This window comes from Oryctolagus cuniculus, chromosome 6 (genome assembly GCF_964237555.1).
Source record: "Oryctolagus cuniculus chromosome 6, mOryCun1.1, whole genome shotgun sequence".
NCBI lineage: Eukaryota > Metazoa > Chordata > Mammalia > Lagomorpha > Leporidae > Oryctolagus > Oryctolagus cuniculus.
The window spans coordinates 149,126,069-149,142,212 of NC_091437.1; the positions used below are offsets into that span (position 1 = coordinate 149,126,069).

Sequence of the window (16,144 nt, forward strand, 5' to 3'; positions counted from 1 at the left end):
CTGTGAAATCAGCTGAAGATGGCCCAAGTCCTTGGGTCCCTGGTACCCACACAGGAAACCTGGATGAAGCTTCTGGCCTCTGGCTTTGGCCTGGCATAGCCCCAGCTATTGCAGTCATTTGGGGAATGAACCAGTGGATGGAAGATCTCTCTGTTTCTCCCTCTCTCTCTCTGTACCTCTTTCAAATAAGTAAATATATATTAAGTGCAAAAAATAAAAATACAAGTTCTTCAGTGTGATTGCAGTGAGGAAAAGGAAGCTTTTCTTTCCACTGGGTTGCTGAACCTGGAAAATACGACCATGAGGCTGCCAGTGACCATTCTACCCACAGAAAGTCAGGGGCAGATCCCAGAATGAAGCCAAGCACAGAGATGCAGACAGAGGGATGGTGGGAGAGAAAGGTTGGGAACCCATCTGGCTTCTGGTCCCTTAGATCCCGCGACTTATCCTTGACCTGTGAGAACTCTTCATTGTCCTTCCTATGATATGAGGCAGTTAATAGCTCTTCTGCCTTGACTTTGAACTGAACAAGTCATGATTAATACAACTGGGGCAGCTGCTTTGCTGGAATCAAGATGTACTCTGTGCTGTATTTTCATTCTAACAATCAATTAATTCTTCAAAAAAATTATCAATTCACAAAGGATTTATGCTAGTAACTTTTGTTTCTTATAGTCACAAACCATCCTGGGAAAACATTAAGCTTACCAGGCTACCGTGTCTGGAATACCTAATTTTTTTCCCCTTTTATGGAACTCAAGGCAGCAAGTATTCCTATTTAATATTATGTCATCTCCTCCAGCATTTTTTCAAAGGTCCATAAAAGAGGCTTTGGTGTCAAAATAAAAAAGCTCCTCAGTATTCTGGGATATAACTCCAGGTCTGAAGATTTTTAACCCACTTAAAGCAACTTAGTGTTTTCTATCACTGCATCTATTTGGCCTTCAATATCCTCTTGTTGCTATCTTTTTTTTAATAGTTTGAGGATAATTTTTCTTTGATTGAAAAACATATAAGCCAACTAGGCATTGGGTATTTCCATTTTCTTTCAGCTGTCTGATCACATCATCTTATGATTACAAGCAATGGGATTATCTCTTTTTCCCCCACCTCTTGAGCTTCTTTTCTTTTAAAAATCAACCCCTAATAAAAAATAAAAAGCTTTCTTTGTTGTTAACCCTCAGTGTATTGTGTGTTGTAGAATTCCTGGGTCTCCCCTTACAGGTAAGTGGCCTTTGTTAGACTCTTTTTTTTTGTTTTATATTCCTCCTATAAACCCCTGTTTAACATCCTAATTTCACTGGATAGGGGCTCCTTTGGATACATCTCTTTCTTGCTTTCTTTTCCAGATCACTGGGCTTTGTAGGTTAGAATCTGGTTCCAAGCACTTCCTTCTCCTCTGAACCATATCCCCTTTTACAGTCTTTACTATAGGATCTTATTTATTTTTTCTTTTATGATACTTTTCTTTCTTTCTTCCTTTTTTTTTTTTTTTTTTGATGCCTTTCTTTCAGTTGAAAAATATTTCCAGGGCAGGTGTTTGGTATGGTTGTTAAGATGCCATTTGTGACACCCATGTTCCGTATCATGGTGGCTGGTTCAAGGCCTGGCTCTTCTTCCTACTCCAGCTTCCACTAATGCACACTCAGGGAGGCGGCAGTTGATGGCTCAAGCAGTTGGGTCCTTACAGTGCACATGGGAGACTTGGACTGAGTTCTCAGATCCCAGCTTCAATCTGGCCTAGTGGGGTTGTGGACACTTGGGGAGTGAACTAGCAAATGGGAGCTCTGTCTCTTTTCTCTCTCTGCTTCTCAAAAATGAAACATCAAAAATAGAAAGTTTAGAAGCATAAAGGAAACACAATATAATGGAGAATACTGGCTCTCTCTCAATATTCATTCTTTCCTTTTCCCTCAAGATACTCAAATCTGGGCTGCCCAGAATAAACTCTAGTGTTTCCTAATCTTTGCAGCAGGTGCAATCATGTGAACATCTTGTGTCAGTGGAATGTGAGCAGATTTTGTCTCTAAACCTTCCACTAACAGTTTTGCTGGTTAAACTGGCCAGCATGCAATTGCAACAGATTTGATGGTGAGTCATCTTCAGATGTTCCCACCAGGATGAGACCATGGGTATGGCCTTCCTACAACATATCACGAGGCTGGGTGACAGCCTGGAGAGACCACACCAGCTCTGAAATGCACTTGTTCGGGCTGTTCCATGGATCATACTGAAGTCACTATGTTTTGGGGTTTCTGTTCACCGTTATCTCATCTGTATCCCAAGGATTTTTGCCAGTCACAATGCTTGCGTTCTGCTCACAGCAATCTGTAGGGATCATAACTCCCACCATAAAGCCATGTAACTGTGTCCTCTGTGGGTAACTAAGCAGCCTAGAGCTCTCAGCACAGAGCTCTGCCCAAACCCCTGCACCAACAGATCTGGAAAAACCAACCTGGTTTCTAGCTGCACAAGGCTGTGTCCACAGGATGACCTCAGCCCTCCAGTAAAATGCCTACCTGAGAAAGCTCAGCACTGCCAGGAAAATTTACTGTTTGTTTTTGCCGATACCTGATGACAGGCCCCTGATCTCCCTTTCTTACTTACAAGGGCTTAGAACTGTAAATATATACCTCTTGCAACTCACAAGTCTCTCTCAAGGACCCTGAGAGGCATTCCTTTGAAATGAAAGGAAGGACAGGGCCTCTGTTTCCTAGTCTCTGTGGGAGGATAAACTCCTGCCGCAGGCAGATAACTGCCTGCCAGCAGAGGCAGCTGGCCTAACCTTATCTCCACTGACCAAGTCTCTGGAATTTTTTTTTTTTACTTCTCTGACTCCTCTGAGCTCCCTGCAATCCCTACTCCCGCATTCTTCCTCTGAGGTGTCCAACTCATGCACAAATTAGAATGGAACTCAGTTCTTACAACATTTCCCTGTCGTCAGCAGTAACTGAATAAAATCTGTCTTTACTTTTTAAAAAAGCTATTTATATATTTGAAGGATTGAAAGGCAGAGCAACAGAGAGAGAGAGAGACAGAGAGAGAGAGCGGTATCTTTCACCCACTGATTTATTCCCCCAGTGCCCCAGCATCCAGGGCTGGGCCAGGCTGAAGCCAGGAAGCAGGAACTGCATCTGGGTGTCCACATGGGTGGCAGGGACTCAAGTACTTTGGCCATTATGTGCTGCATTCCAGGAGCAGGAGCAGGAAGCTGGATCAGAATCCGGGGCAGGCACTCTGATAAGTGATGTGGGTGTCCCAGGTGGTGGCTAAAATTGCTGCACCACAACACCTGGCTCAGTCCAGCTATCCTTGACAGTACCTATGCTTTACCAGGCACTATGCTAAGTGCTTTGTACAGATCAGTTTATGTTATATGTATTACAATATCGATTAAGTAGGCACTCTACTCTTATCCTCATTTTACAAGGAAACTGATAAACAGAAAGGTTGGTGACTCATCCAAAGTTATACAGGATAAGTGGTCAAGATAGGATTCAAGTCTGTCTTTCTGGCCCTAGCTCTGTTATACTATTCTACTTCCCAAAGCAAAATCCAGGCCCTGAGCAGCTCACGGCAGAGGTAGAGACAGTCAGCTTAAATTACTGATGTTTGATTACTGATGTATGATACTGCTGTTCAAGACATGTGAATAGAAGTTGTGATAAAATGGTGGTGGTGGGGGAAGCTGTGAAAAGATGGAAGGAAACAATTTCTGGAAAAAGCTGCCAATAAGGAAGGCGGAGGAACACATCAGCCCAAGTAGACAGTTACCTTGCACACAGCCTTGGAGTATCTAAGGAAGAGCAAGGCACTCAGTGATGGACATGTGGGGTATGTTGGAAGTCATGAGGGGAGATTATACCAAAAATCATGGTTGCTAGCATTTAGCGTTATGTGCCAGCAACTCTTCTAAGTGCTTCATACACATACATTCAATTAACCAGCATTACCAACCCTAAACCCTATGAGGTAGGTAGTACTATTAATGACTTCATTTTGCAGGTGAGGAAACTGAGGTCCAGCAGGCTGAAGTAACTTCGCTCCAGGTCACACAACTAGGAAACCACTGAACCTACCTAATCTGGCTTTGAAGGCGTATAGCAGTCGGAGTCCAATCATGAGACAAGAAACTACACAGTAGGTAATGCAAGGAAAGTTGAATATAAAGAATTAATGGTGGAAGTATGTGGCTCAGTGGTTACTGCATCACTTCAATGCCCACATCCTAAATGGGAGTACCTGGCTTCAAGTCCCAGGTCAGCTTCCAATTCTAGCTTCCTACTGATGAGCACTGTGGGGGGCAGTAAGTGATGGCTCAAGTACTTGGATCCCTGCTACCCACATGAAATACCTGTATTGGATTCCAGGCTCCTGGTTTCAGTATGGTCCAGTCCTGGCTGTTGCTGGCATTTGGGGAATGTACCAGTTGATGGATGATCTGTTTGTCTTTCAAATAAACTGAAAATAAATTTAAAAAATTAAAAGAAGCATTAATTGTGGTAAATGTGTAACTATTGTAAGGCTACTACAAGATATAAAATCCTATAATCAGGCATAATGAAATTTTCTATGGCTCCAAACCAAGGAAGGTGGGTGTGCTACTAGAAGTTTATCACTCCGGCGATGTTGGAGGCAGTCTGGGGTTGCTGGGAAAGAACAGGCCACCCTGGAAAGGATAGGCAGGCGGGTCACCAGAACCAGCAGTCTGGGGACACACAGAAGGCCTTCGGTGTGCTGGGGGTGGGGAGGAGGGGACCCTGCTGTGTGACTGCTGGCCACTGGGGACAAAGGCTCTGGCTTGAGGGGCTGAAGGAGGAGTATGGCCGGCTGAAAAGGTCACAGAGCACGCACCTTCTGGGCCTGAGGCAGGGCAGACTGCACTGGACGTGACCACACCCGTGGCTGGAATGGAGCCCAGAAACTCCTGGGAGCCTCTTCCTCCCGCAATGGCCCTCCAGCTCTCTCTAAAGGGGAATTCTGTCGGTTGGTTAGTGTTCAGACCCCAGAGGTAACAAATCCAAATCGGACACAAAAGCGCAAAAGTGTTTAAGGGCTTTGGGACACAGATCAGAGAATCTGCCGCGGACGGCCCTGGCCAACCTAACCATTTCAGTTGGATAATGGTAGGATTCTGATCAGCTGTCCCAGTATAGGTCTGTTGCAAACACAGAGTGTAAAGTCTAAGTCCTTGAAAGCACACATCCCAGAACCATTCCTTCACCAGAGTTCTCACCGTTTGGCGGCTTTCCTTCCAGACTGCCAGCAAATAAACATGGTTAACACAGAAAGATGATTTTGCAACTTATTTTCTGACTGTATCCAGGGACCAATATATCCTTCCCAGCCAATACATACAGCCCTCCTAATTAAAAAAAAAATGCTACATTTGGGGTGTGATTCCTTCCTAAAACCGTCCTCGCGACGGTCCTACTTGGAATTTACCCTCCACCGCTACCTCTCCCCCGGGCTCCAAACTACAGCGCCCATTTTGACACACAAAGCCTTTCTAATGGCAGTCCATCTGGTTCCTCCACAGCCCAGCGGGCAACGCCAGCCCAGCCACTCAGGGCCCCGGGGTTCACCAACTCCAGACTCTCCCCTAACTCCTCCCTCAGGCCGCTCGCCGCGGACCCTCTCGCCCAGGATTCTCGTCGTCCCCGCCTCACCCCGCACGCCGACCACGCCCCAGAGCCCGCCCCCCGGAAGCCTGGGCGCCAGCTCTTCCCGCCCCCACTCCCCTCCCCACCGTCTCCGCCTACCCGGAACCACGCAGCCGTCTGCGACCCGGGTCCGCCCACTTCTCCCTGGCTCCACCCTCTCGAAAATCCAGCGTCGTCCTCCCCCGAGCTCCGCCCACTCAGTCCGGACCTTCGCGCGCTGGCAACTTGAGCCGCTTGCCCCGCCCAGGCTCCGCCCACCCCGCCCAGGCTCCGCCACCCGGAAACTGCCCTGGCCGCCTCAGGCTCCACCTACTCCGCTCCGGGAGCGGGCGCTGTGGGCTGCGCGCCGGCTGCTTGCAGCGATTGGCCCACTCGGGCCGCCTCCTGCCCGGGCCGCGGCCCAAGCTAGCCCGCCATGGAGGCGGGGGACTGCCCTGCCGCCGCCGCCGCCTGCTACCAGCCGGCCGGCCCTCCGCGGGACGCCTGTGTCTACAGCAGCTGCTACTGGTGAGGGGGCGCGGACGCAACCCCCGGAACCCCGGAGCGGCGCGGCCCCGCCTCGTTCCGGCCCCTCTCCGGCGGGGTTCGCTGGTTTGCGGGAGGAGGGAGCGTGAATGGCAGGCTTGGTCTCTGGAGTAGAGCTGCGGAGTGCGAAAGGCCAGGCTCGCTGCCTCTGCCCGGCGCCTCTCACCGGACAGGCGTGGCGGAGCTCAGTGCCTGGCGCAGACGCGGGGGGCTGCAGCTCAGAGCTCTGGAAGTTACTCTGCTGACGCCTGCGCGCTGCGGGGCCTAACTTTGGAAAATGGTCGCGGTACAGAGAGTTCGAGGGATTTCTTCTTGAGGTCCTCCAGCTGACAGCCGCTGGGAGTCCGGCTCAGGCTCCTCCGGCGCCGGAACCCACGGTCTTGTTACCGCTCAGCTGTCATTACAGTTAACGTCGGTGACGTGTGCACGGCACCCTGCGTGGTTTTGGGAACAAGCACAGGAACCCCCAGGAGGAGGGCGCTCTAGTTTATCCCCAGACGGAAGAAGCGCAGAGCGGGGCAGGTCATTTGCCTAAAGGGGAATGCGGGTGTCCTGGCGGAGGCTGGCTGTGGGCTCCGGGCACTGCGCCCCGGCCGCCTCTGCAGCTGCAGCACCACCCGCCCGCCCTGTTCATCTCTCACCTTTCTCCCCCTACCCCCCAACCCCGTCTTCCAGTTGCTGACCCTCAGGACCCTCTAAACTACTCCCTAGCCCCTAGCTGGTCGTCTGACTGTTGCTACTGACGGCTTGCCTTTTGTTCCACTCCGGCTGCGTGTCAGGCCCGGTGGCAAGAGCTTCCGTCCATCCCTAGGAAATAGGTTCTACGATTACCATTAGCCCCCCTTTGCTGGTGAGACTGAGCCATCGGGACACTGTTTGCAAGCGGTGGTGGTGCAGCTGGAGCCGCCTGTGTGGTGCTGGAGCCCGCGCGTCTTACCCGCTGCACTCTGTTTCTTCCCTGCCGCTCCTAGATCTCTGTGTTCTCATCCCTACCGTGCATGCATTGCTCCATTCATTCATTCAGTAAACGTTTACTGGGCCTTGGAGTGCGTGATGCATGAATCCAGGCACAGAGGACATAGCAGTGAACAGACTTAAATCCTCCGGTGAGATCTCGTGATTCTTACGTTTCGATGGAGGGAGAACAGTTGAAAACAAGTAAACCATGTTTGCATGGTATTAGAAAAATAAGACAAGGTAGGGGGTGATGATTTATGCTGTCTTATATTAGGATATTTAGGGACATTGCCCATAAAGTGGTTTGAACAGAGGTCTGAAGAAACAGAGGGTAGGAGCTTTGTGGGTACAGGACAAAGTTGATCTCAGACAGAACAGCAGGCGGAAATGTACCCAGAAGGAAGTGTGCTGTGAGCGTTCTGGGACTGTCAAGAAGGCTGGTGCAGATCAGTGTCTCTTTTTAAAAATTTTTTTGGTTAACTTGTAACACATGTTCATTGGTATGGGGTACCATGTAGTATTTTTTTAAGATTTAATTTTTAAATTTTTATTGATTTTTTAAAAGATTTTATTTATTTCTTTGAGAGGTAGAGTTACAGAGAGAAGGAGGGAGAGACAGAGCAAATGGTCTTCCGTCCACTGGTTCACTCCCCAAATGGCTGCAATAGCTGGAGCTGGGCCGATCCAAAGCCAGGAGCCAGGAGCTTCTTTCAGGGCTCCCACGTGAGTGCAGTGGCCCAAGCAGCTGGGCCATCTTCTGCTTTCCCAGGCCATAGTGTAGTCTCATAGTGTCAGGCAGTAGCTTTACCCACTAAGCCACAGTGCTAGCTCCTACACTTCTTTTTTTTTTTTTTTTTAAACTTATTTATTACTTATTAGAAAGGTAGAGTTACAGAGAGGAAGGTCTTCATCTGCTGGTTCACTCTCCAAATGGATGCAGAGGCCAGGGCTGGGCCATGAGACTGGAGCTTCCCCTGGGTCTCCCATATAAGTGCAGGGGCCCAAGCACTTGGGCCGTCTTCCGCTGCTTTCTCAGGCACATCAGCTGGGAGCTGGATCAGAAGAGGAGTAGCTGGGACTAGAACCGGAGTCCATATGGGATGCTGGTGCCACAGGTGGAGGCTTAGCCCACTGCACCCAGCGCCAGCCCATTAGATCAATGTGTCTTTAATAGATCATTTCCTTGAGTTCCTTTAGCCAGAGGCCTGGCCCTTCTCGGCTGTCATGGAGGCTATTCTAGTTGCTTCCTACCAGGCCTTTCAGGCAGACCTCCCCTACCTCAAGTCTTTAACCTTGCTTGGCTCCAGAACCTGCAGATGGGAGGGTGCCACCTCATAAGGCTTGAGTGAGTAAGCAGCATGGTTGGAGAGTACGAGGGCTGGTCTGTTGATTACATTTCAAGGAAGGCAGGCATGGACAATAAAGTGCATCTCCTGAACATAGCAAGCTCTCCAGGGTCTGGTCACTGTTCTTCCAGCCTCATGTTGAACCTGCCATCTGAGCTGTGCTCCAGGGTCCCTCCTTAATATTGGCTCTGTTGAGATTTGGGGCATGATAATTCTTGGCTGTGGGGGCTCTCCTGGGTATTGCAGGATGTGTAGCAGCATCCCTGGCCTTCACGTGTTAGATGCTCTTGGTACCTTCTCCCCAGCTGCCACAACCAAGAATGTCTCGATATTACTGTGTGTCCCTCTGGTTAGAAACCAATACTCTGCCCTGTCTGCACACCTAAGTACTTTTCACTTTTGCTCCTGTAGGTTCTTTTTTTTTAATCAGGATACTGGTGTTAGAGGCAGTGACTTTACCCACTAAGCCACAATGCCAGCCCCTACACTTTTTTTTTTTTTTTTTTTTTTTTTAAGATTTATTTTTTATTTGAAAGGCAGAGTTACAGAGAGAGGAGGAGAAACAGAGAGAGGTCTTCCACTAGTTCACTCTCCAAATGGCCGCAAAGGCCAGGACTGGGCTGTGCTGAAGCCAGGAGCTTCCCCTGTATCTCCCTTATGGGTGTAGGGGCCCAAGCACTTGGGACATCCTCCGCTGCTTTCCCAGGCACATCAGCAGGGACCTGGATTGGAAGTGAAGCAGCTGGGACTTGAACCAGCGCCTATAAGGGATGCTGGCACCGCAGGCAGAGGCCTAACCTGCTACACCACAATGCTAACCCCATCCTACAGGTTCTTCTAACTTGAAATAGAAGCCTCCTCTACACTTCTGGTATAGTTTTTTGAAATTCATGTGTAGTCACGGCCTTAAAACAGTTCATAGAAAATGCTTATGAAAAACATTGCATGGATTTAAAAATTTTTTTGCACCAAAAATAATTTTACACTTTAGTTCCATTTTTCCACAGACTTTTTTGAAGTACTTGTCATGGCAGCCAGTATTTGTATGGGATGATGTAGCTTGCAGAGCATTTCTGATTCTGTTTTAATTGTTCTGTATTTCGGGGCTGTCGTTGTGGTGCAGAAGGTTAAGCTGCCTCCTGCGATACTGGCATCTCATATGGGTACGAGTTTGGGTCTGTTGCTCTATTTCCAATCCAGCTCCCTGCTAATGCACCCAGGAAAGCAGCAGATGATGGCCCAAGTCCTTGGGCCCCTACATCCATGTGGAAGACTTGGAAGAAGTTTTGGGCTCCTGGCTTCAGCCTGGTCCAGCCCCGGCCTATTAGGGAGTGAACCAGCAAAGGTAAAATCTCTCTCCCTCCCCCTCCCCCTCCCTTCCCTTTCCCCTCCCTTTCCCCCTCCCCCTCCCTTTCCTCCTCTCCCTACCTCCCCCCTCCCCTTCTCTCTCTGTAACTCTGCCTTTCAAATAAAAAAAAATGATCTGTATTTTTTTTGACAGGCAGAGTTAGACAGTGAGAGAGAGAGAGAGACAGAGAGAAAGGTCTTCCTTCTGTTGGTTCACCCACCAAATGGCCACTATGGCCAGCACTGTGCGGGTCCAAAGCCAGGAGCCAGGTGCTTCCTCCTGGTCTCCCATGCAGGTGCAGGGCCCAAGCACTTGGGCCATCCTCCACTGCACTCCCAGGCCACAGCAGAGAGCTGGACTGGAAGAGGAGCAACCGGGACAGAATCCGGTGCCCCAACCGGGACTAGAACCTGGGGTACTGGCGCTGCAGGCGGAGGATTAGCCTAGTGAGCCATGGCGCCGGCCAATTGTTCTGTATTTTGCAAGCATTTGTGGAAAAGCTTCTGGATGCCAGGGTTCCCGCCTCCTCCCCACTTGCTTTTCTGTCCTCAGCCTGTAACCACTATAGTCTCATTCATTGTGCTATTCTGTCAGCTCTTCTGCTACAGAAATGATTGACTGACAGTTGGGGGACATTATCACCTGCCCTTTTATTTGAAAGTCTGCTACAGAGAGAGAAGAAGAGACAGAGACAGAGAGAGATCTTCCATCTGCTGGTTCATTCCCCAGGGGCAGGGAGAAAAAGGGAGGGACATTGTGGTTAGTGGATTATTTTTATTCAACTAAATAAAAAATAAATCTTTTTTAAAAAATATTTATTTTTTTTAAAGGCAGAGTTACAGAGAGCATTCCCCAGATTGCCGCAATGGTCGGAGCTGGGCTGAGCTAAAGCCAGGAGCCAGGAACTTCTTCTGGGTCTCTCTGGGGGGTGCAGGGGCCCAAGGACTTGGGCCATCTTCTACTGCTTTCCCAGGCCATAGCAGAGAGCTGGATTGGAAGTTGAGCAGCCAGAACTCGAACCAGCTCCCATGTGGGATGCTGGCACTACAGGAGGCGGCTTTACCTGCTACACCACAGCTCTAGCCCCTACTCCACTTCTGATCCAGCTCCCTGCTAATGTGCCTGGGAAAGCAATGGAAGGTGGCCTGAGTCCTTGGGTCCTCCCACTCAGGTCTTGGCTCCTGACTTCCATTTGGTGCAGCACTAGACATTGCGGCCATTTGAGGAGTGAACCAGTGGGTGGAAGATGTCTCTCTGTCTTCCTCTCTCTGTAACTGCCTTTCAGATAAATAAATCTTAGAAAAGAAAAACGATTAGGACTGCTGCTTTGCATCAGTTTAAGCCATTACCTGCAATGCTGGCATTCTGTATGGGCACCTGTTCATGTCCCATCTGTTCTACTTCTGATCTAGCTCCCTGCTAGTGGCTTGATAAGCAGTGCAAGATGGCCCAAGTGCTTGGGCCACTCCACCATGTGGGAGACCTAGAAGAAACCCCCAGCTCTGGCCTGGCCTAGCCCTGGCTGCTCTGGCCATCTGGGGAGTAAACCAGTGGATGGAAGATTGTCTCTCCCCTTCTCTCTCTCTCTCTCTCTGCTTTTGAAAAAAAGAAAGAACAAAAGACAATTAGGACTGAAAATTCAAGAACTCATACATTTTTTTCTCTCTGGGTAGCATTCATACATGTTTGAAAAATAAAAGGCAGTGTGTGTTCAGCCTCCTAGTAGCACTGTAGTGCTTACAGATATATGGAACTCCTCACATTGACCCTAAGCGCATCCTTAGTATGAGGTGGGGGTTAGGGGATGGATAAGGAAAAACCGCTGACCTGTACCTCTTCCTTCTTCCTGTGACTCTCAAAACATATGACTCCCTCCTCTGTGCTTTCTGTATGCATCTTTTATGGCCTTCTGTGATGCCTGCTATTTATGGATCTGTGACTTCACTCTTAGTCTGCAAGGTCTAATTTACTATCATCCAAGCACTTAGCACAGTGTCGTGTACATCAAAGGCTCCTAAAGATGTCTGGTAAACTCTTTGAAACTTCTGTAAGCTGGACAGTGTTATCTCAAGCTGGTCCTAAAACAGGTAAAAAAAAAAAATTAGCTATTGCATGCTGTATAATAGCTTATTTTTTTTTTTTTTTTTTGACAGGCAGAGTGGACAGTGAGAGAGAGAGACAGAGAGAAAGGTCTTCCTTTTGCCGTTGGTTCACCCTCCAATGGCCACCGCGGCCGGCGCGCTGCGGCCGGCTCATCGTGCTGATCCGAAGCCAGGAGCCAGGTGCTTCTCCTGGTCTTCCATGGGGTGCAGGGCCCAAGCACTTGGGCCATCCTCCACTGCACTCCCGGGCCATAGCAGAGAGCTGGCCTGGAAGAGGGCCAACCGAGCCAGAATCCGGTGCCCCGACTGGGACTAGAACCCGGTGTGCCGGTGCCGAAAGGCGGAGGATTAGCCTATTGAGCCATGGCGCTGGCCCATAGCTTAGATTTTTAAAAATTTATTTTCTTTGTTTGAAAGGCACAGAGATACTCAAAATAAACATTGTTCACTTTCAGGGGACTTGATTTTAATCCAAAGGTTGAAAAGATCTAAAACAAACATACAACGTTATTGAACATCTGCATTAGTCTTTAAAATTACTCTGAAAATGGTAAAAAGCATGCACAGAGAGAAATATCTTTTCATTAAAAATATTTTTTATTTTATGTTTTTAAATTTATTTGACAGTAGAGTTATAGACAGTGAGAGAGAGAGAGACAGAGAGAAAGGTCTTCCTTCTGTTGGTTCACTCCCCAAATGGCTGCTACAGACAGCGCGCTGTGCCGATCCCATGCCAGGAGTCAGGTGCTTCTTCCTGGTCTCCCACGCAGGTGCAGGGGCCCAAGCACCTGGGCCATCCCCCACTGCCCTCCCAGGCCACAGCAGAGAGCTGGACTGGAAGAGGAGCAACCGGGACTACAACCCCGCGCCTATATGGGATGCTGGTGCTGCAGGCAGAGGATTAACCAAGTGATACACAGCGCCGACCCCTATTTATTTATTCGAAAGACTTACACAGAGAGAGGTCTTCCATCTGCTGGTTCACTCTGCAAATGGCCGCAATGTCCAGGGCTGGGCCAGACCGAAAGCAGGAGCCAGGAGCTTCATCCAGGTCTCCCTTGTGGGTGGTGCAGGGGCCCAAACTCTTTGGCCATGTTCTACTGCTTTTCCAGGCACACTAGCAGGGAGCTGAATTGGAAGTGGAGTAGCTGAGACTAGAAACAGCATCTGTCGGTATCACAGGAGGTGGCCTAACCCGCTGCACCACAGCATCGGCCCCACATCTTAAATTTTTAAAAACTTTATTTTCTTTATTTGAAAGGCAGAGAAAGAGAGAGAAGCCTCTTACCCCCTGGTTCACTCCCTAAATGTCTGCAACAACTAGAGCCGGGCCAGGCTGAAGCCAGGAACTGAAAACTCAGTCCAGGTTCTCCCAAGTGGGTGTTAGGGACTCAAGTGCTTGAGCTGCCGTCCTCTTCTTCCCAGAGTGCACGTTAGCTGGAAGCTAGAGTTGGGAGTGGAGTCAGGACTGGGAACCTAGGCAGTGGACATCCCTCCTGGACTCTTAACCACTGTACCAGTGCTCACCCCTGTATGTCACCGTAAAGCAGTGCTTGTTGCCCCAGCTGCGTGCCATGTTGAAGCAGTCAGCAATCTCCTGTTAGCACTACCACCACCTTTTCTTTAAGGTCTCTTAGGTATTTTAGAAAAAAGCAAAACCATGGGGAAAAATACAATGTCTGCATTTGATATTTGAAGCCTAGTCGTATGGAGCATTGAGACAGGTAGATGAAGCCAAGACTTGTGAATTGGAAGGTGTATTTCCCTAAAATGGTGACAGTCCTCAGTCTGTGCCCTTCTTTTTCACATAGTGTGGTATAGACAACTGGAAACTGGGCTTTCACAGACTCAGTCATGCTGTGAGTGGAGTGTTGATATAGCTCATTTTGAGCAGAGGTTCTGTGTGGCTCATTAGAAAAAGATGGATGGGGCTGGTCTTATGGCCCAGTGGGTTAAGCCACCATCTGTGACGCCAGCATCCCATACGAGCACCGATTTGAGCCCCAGCTGCTCCACTTCCAGCCCTGTTCCCTACTAATGCTTCTGGGAAAGCAGCAGAAGATGGCCTGAATGCTTGCGACCCTGTACCCACAGGGGAAATCCCAGGAGTTCTGGGCTTCTGGCCGTGGCCTGGCTCAGCCCCAGCCATTTGGAGCCATTTGGACAGTGAACCGCCAGGCGGAAGATTGATCTCTCTCTCTCTCTCTCTCTCTCTGTCTCTGTCTCTCTGTCTGTCTGTCTCTCTCTTTGTCTCTTTCTTTCTCTCTAACTCTGCCTTTTAAATAAGTAAATAAATCTTTAAGGAAAAAAATAGAAAAAGATAGGGATCTAGAGGTTGAGCTGTGACTATTGCCAGCAATGACTGCCCAGAAGTGTGGCTCAGTTACCTCTTGGTTTGATGCATTAGCTGTCACATACCTGAGCAGATTCTGACCTCTGCTTCAAATAGCTAAATATCTGTCATATGGAAGAGTATGGAAGAGAGATTCATGTGGGCCAGAGGAATGGGAAGATGGATTTCAGTTCAGAATAAGAAAAAGGTTTTTTTTTTTTTTTTTTTTTTTTTTTAAGATTTTATTTTTTCATTTGAAAGTCAGATAGAAGGGGAGAGTGTGGGGAGCAATCCGGACTAGACTAAGTTACTCGAATTAAGACTTATTCTATGCATCTGCTCTCCCACAATATGGCGCTGGGAGAGAAGTAAACAGCTTCCGCACAGCTGCCTCCAGTTCAACTAATAAACTGTAGGACTTGCTCCTGATTGGAGAGCAGCGTACTCGGCGTGTGGGCAGCCGAGTTAGGATTGGCGGGAGAGGACTATAAAGGAGGAGAGAGACGGCACGCACCAGGAACATCTATGGGGAACATCTAAGGGAACCCGTGCAGCCCCCGAGAGAACCGGCCGGCGGTGTGCCGCTCCCCTGCGGAAGTGGGGAATGTGGCCAGGGGGAACTGCCCTTCCACGGAGGTGGAAGGGATAGTAGCCAACCCGGGAAGAACCAGCAGCAAACCCGGGGAGGGCCGAGCAGACGAAAGAACAGCGCAGGGTCCTGTGTCGTTCCTCCATGAAGAGGGGGAGCGACATAATGGTGCCGTGACTCGGATAGGAAACCTGACTCGGATAGGAAACCTAGCTCGGATAGGAAACCTAGGTCGGATAGCAAACTTAAGAGGGAAGAAACGGGAAGAAGTGGAAAATACCGGAGAGAGAGACTAGCAAACAGCCTAGGGAAAAGCCGGACGAAAAGGGTGCCGGAAGAAGCTATTGAAAGCCTAGGCATAGACTCAGATACGGACTACGGGGGGAAGCTGGGAGAAATCTCTAAGGTCGAAAGCGAAAGTGAAAGCTAGAACAAACAGACTCGGATACGGACTCTGGGGAGAGGCCAGGAGAAATGAGGGAGGAATATCGTTGGAGGAAAGCTTGGGGAAACATACCGGGTAGAGAAAAATGTTAGGGAAATTGAAGCCGCGGGGGGCAGGCCGAGGCGGAAACGGAAGCCACTTTGGGGTTCTCAAGTTAGCCCGGGAATAGGGGGCGAAAAGTTGAAACCAGAAGCTGAAACGTGAGCCAGGTTGGGATCCGTCTGATTAGCCCGGGGAGCAAAGGACGGGAAGCCAAACCGTGGGGCGGAGACGTACGCTGGGTTGAATTCGCCAGGCTAGCCCGGGGAACTTAGATTGAATGCTAGTGGCGGACACGTAAGCTACGCTGTGTTACTCGCGGAAGCCGCCGCGCGCAGACAGAGCGTGCGGGGCTCAAGTACATAGGGAACGCGGGGCTAGCGCGGAGACCGCGGAGTGTGCGCGCAAAGCCGAGCCGCACAGAGCCGCGAAGCCGCGCGGAGCCGTGAAGCTGCCGGCAGGGCGAGGCGCCGGAAAGCTGCCGAGAAGCAGCCTCGGGGCGGGCGCAGCCGGGAAGCCGCGGGGATAAGAATGAGACCGGGAAGCTGCGGGGATAAGAGAAACAGAAGTTTAGAAGTAAAAGAGAAATAGGAATGCTGGAAGATAGAAGTAAAATGGGAGAAATAGGAATGCCCGGAGATAGAGAAATAGAGAAATAGAAAGGCCTCCCCTCAACATGGCAACGAGAAAGTTTGGATTCGGTCTGCCTGATTAAGTGAGGCGATGAGCACGATGAGCACCTGCGGCGGTTAGCAGCTTATGCGCCGCAGGTCACCGAAGACAGGCACGAATTAACAT

The 16,144-nt window shown here is 49.5% G+C and overlaps 2 protein-coding genes across 9 annotated transcripts in view; one reads left to right on the forward strand and one right to left on the reverse strand.

Moving 5' to 3' along the window:
• The window catches only part of ATAD2 (ATPase family AAA domain containing 2), a 91,862-nt gene extending 86,059 nt beyond the window's left edge, over positions 1-5,803 (reverse strand). For 3 of the 5 annotated variants that reach the window (XM_051844788.2, XM_051844786.2, XM_051844787.2), the window contains exons 1-3: positions 5,237-5,644; positions 4,855-4,967; positions 4,355-4,461 (exon numbers count right to left, since the gene is read on the reverse strand). In XM_051844788.2, coding sequence (XP_051700748.2) covers positions 4,355-4,461; positions 4,855-4,967; positions 5,237-5,277 — 261 coding nt within the window. In that variant the 5' untranslated portion in view covers positions 5,278-5,644. Of the gene's footprint in view, positions 1-4,354; positions 4,462-4,854; positions 4,968-5,236; positions 5,663-5,762 lie in introns of those variants that run through there. The other 2 variants (XM_070075455.1, XM_070075454.1) reach the window with 2 other exon arrangements.
• Positions 5,804-5,950: 147 nt separating this feature from the next.
• Positions 5,951-16,144, forward strand: part of NTAQ1 (N-terminal glutamine amidase 1) — a 116,554-nt gene continuing 106,360 nt past the window's right edge. For 2 of the 4 annotated variants that reach the window (XM_070075463.1, XM_070075464.1), the window contains exon 1: positions 5,951-6,170. In XM_070075463.1, the coding sequence (XP_069931564.1) occupies positions 6,079-6,170 (92 nt within the window). In that variant the 5' untranslated portion in view covers positions 5,951-6,078. The remainder of the gene's footprint in view (positions 6,171-16,144) is intronic. The other 2 variants (XM_070075465.1, XM_008255878.4) reach the window with 2 other exon arrangements.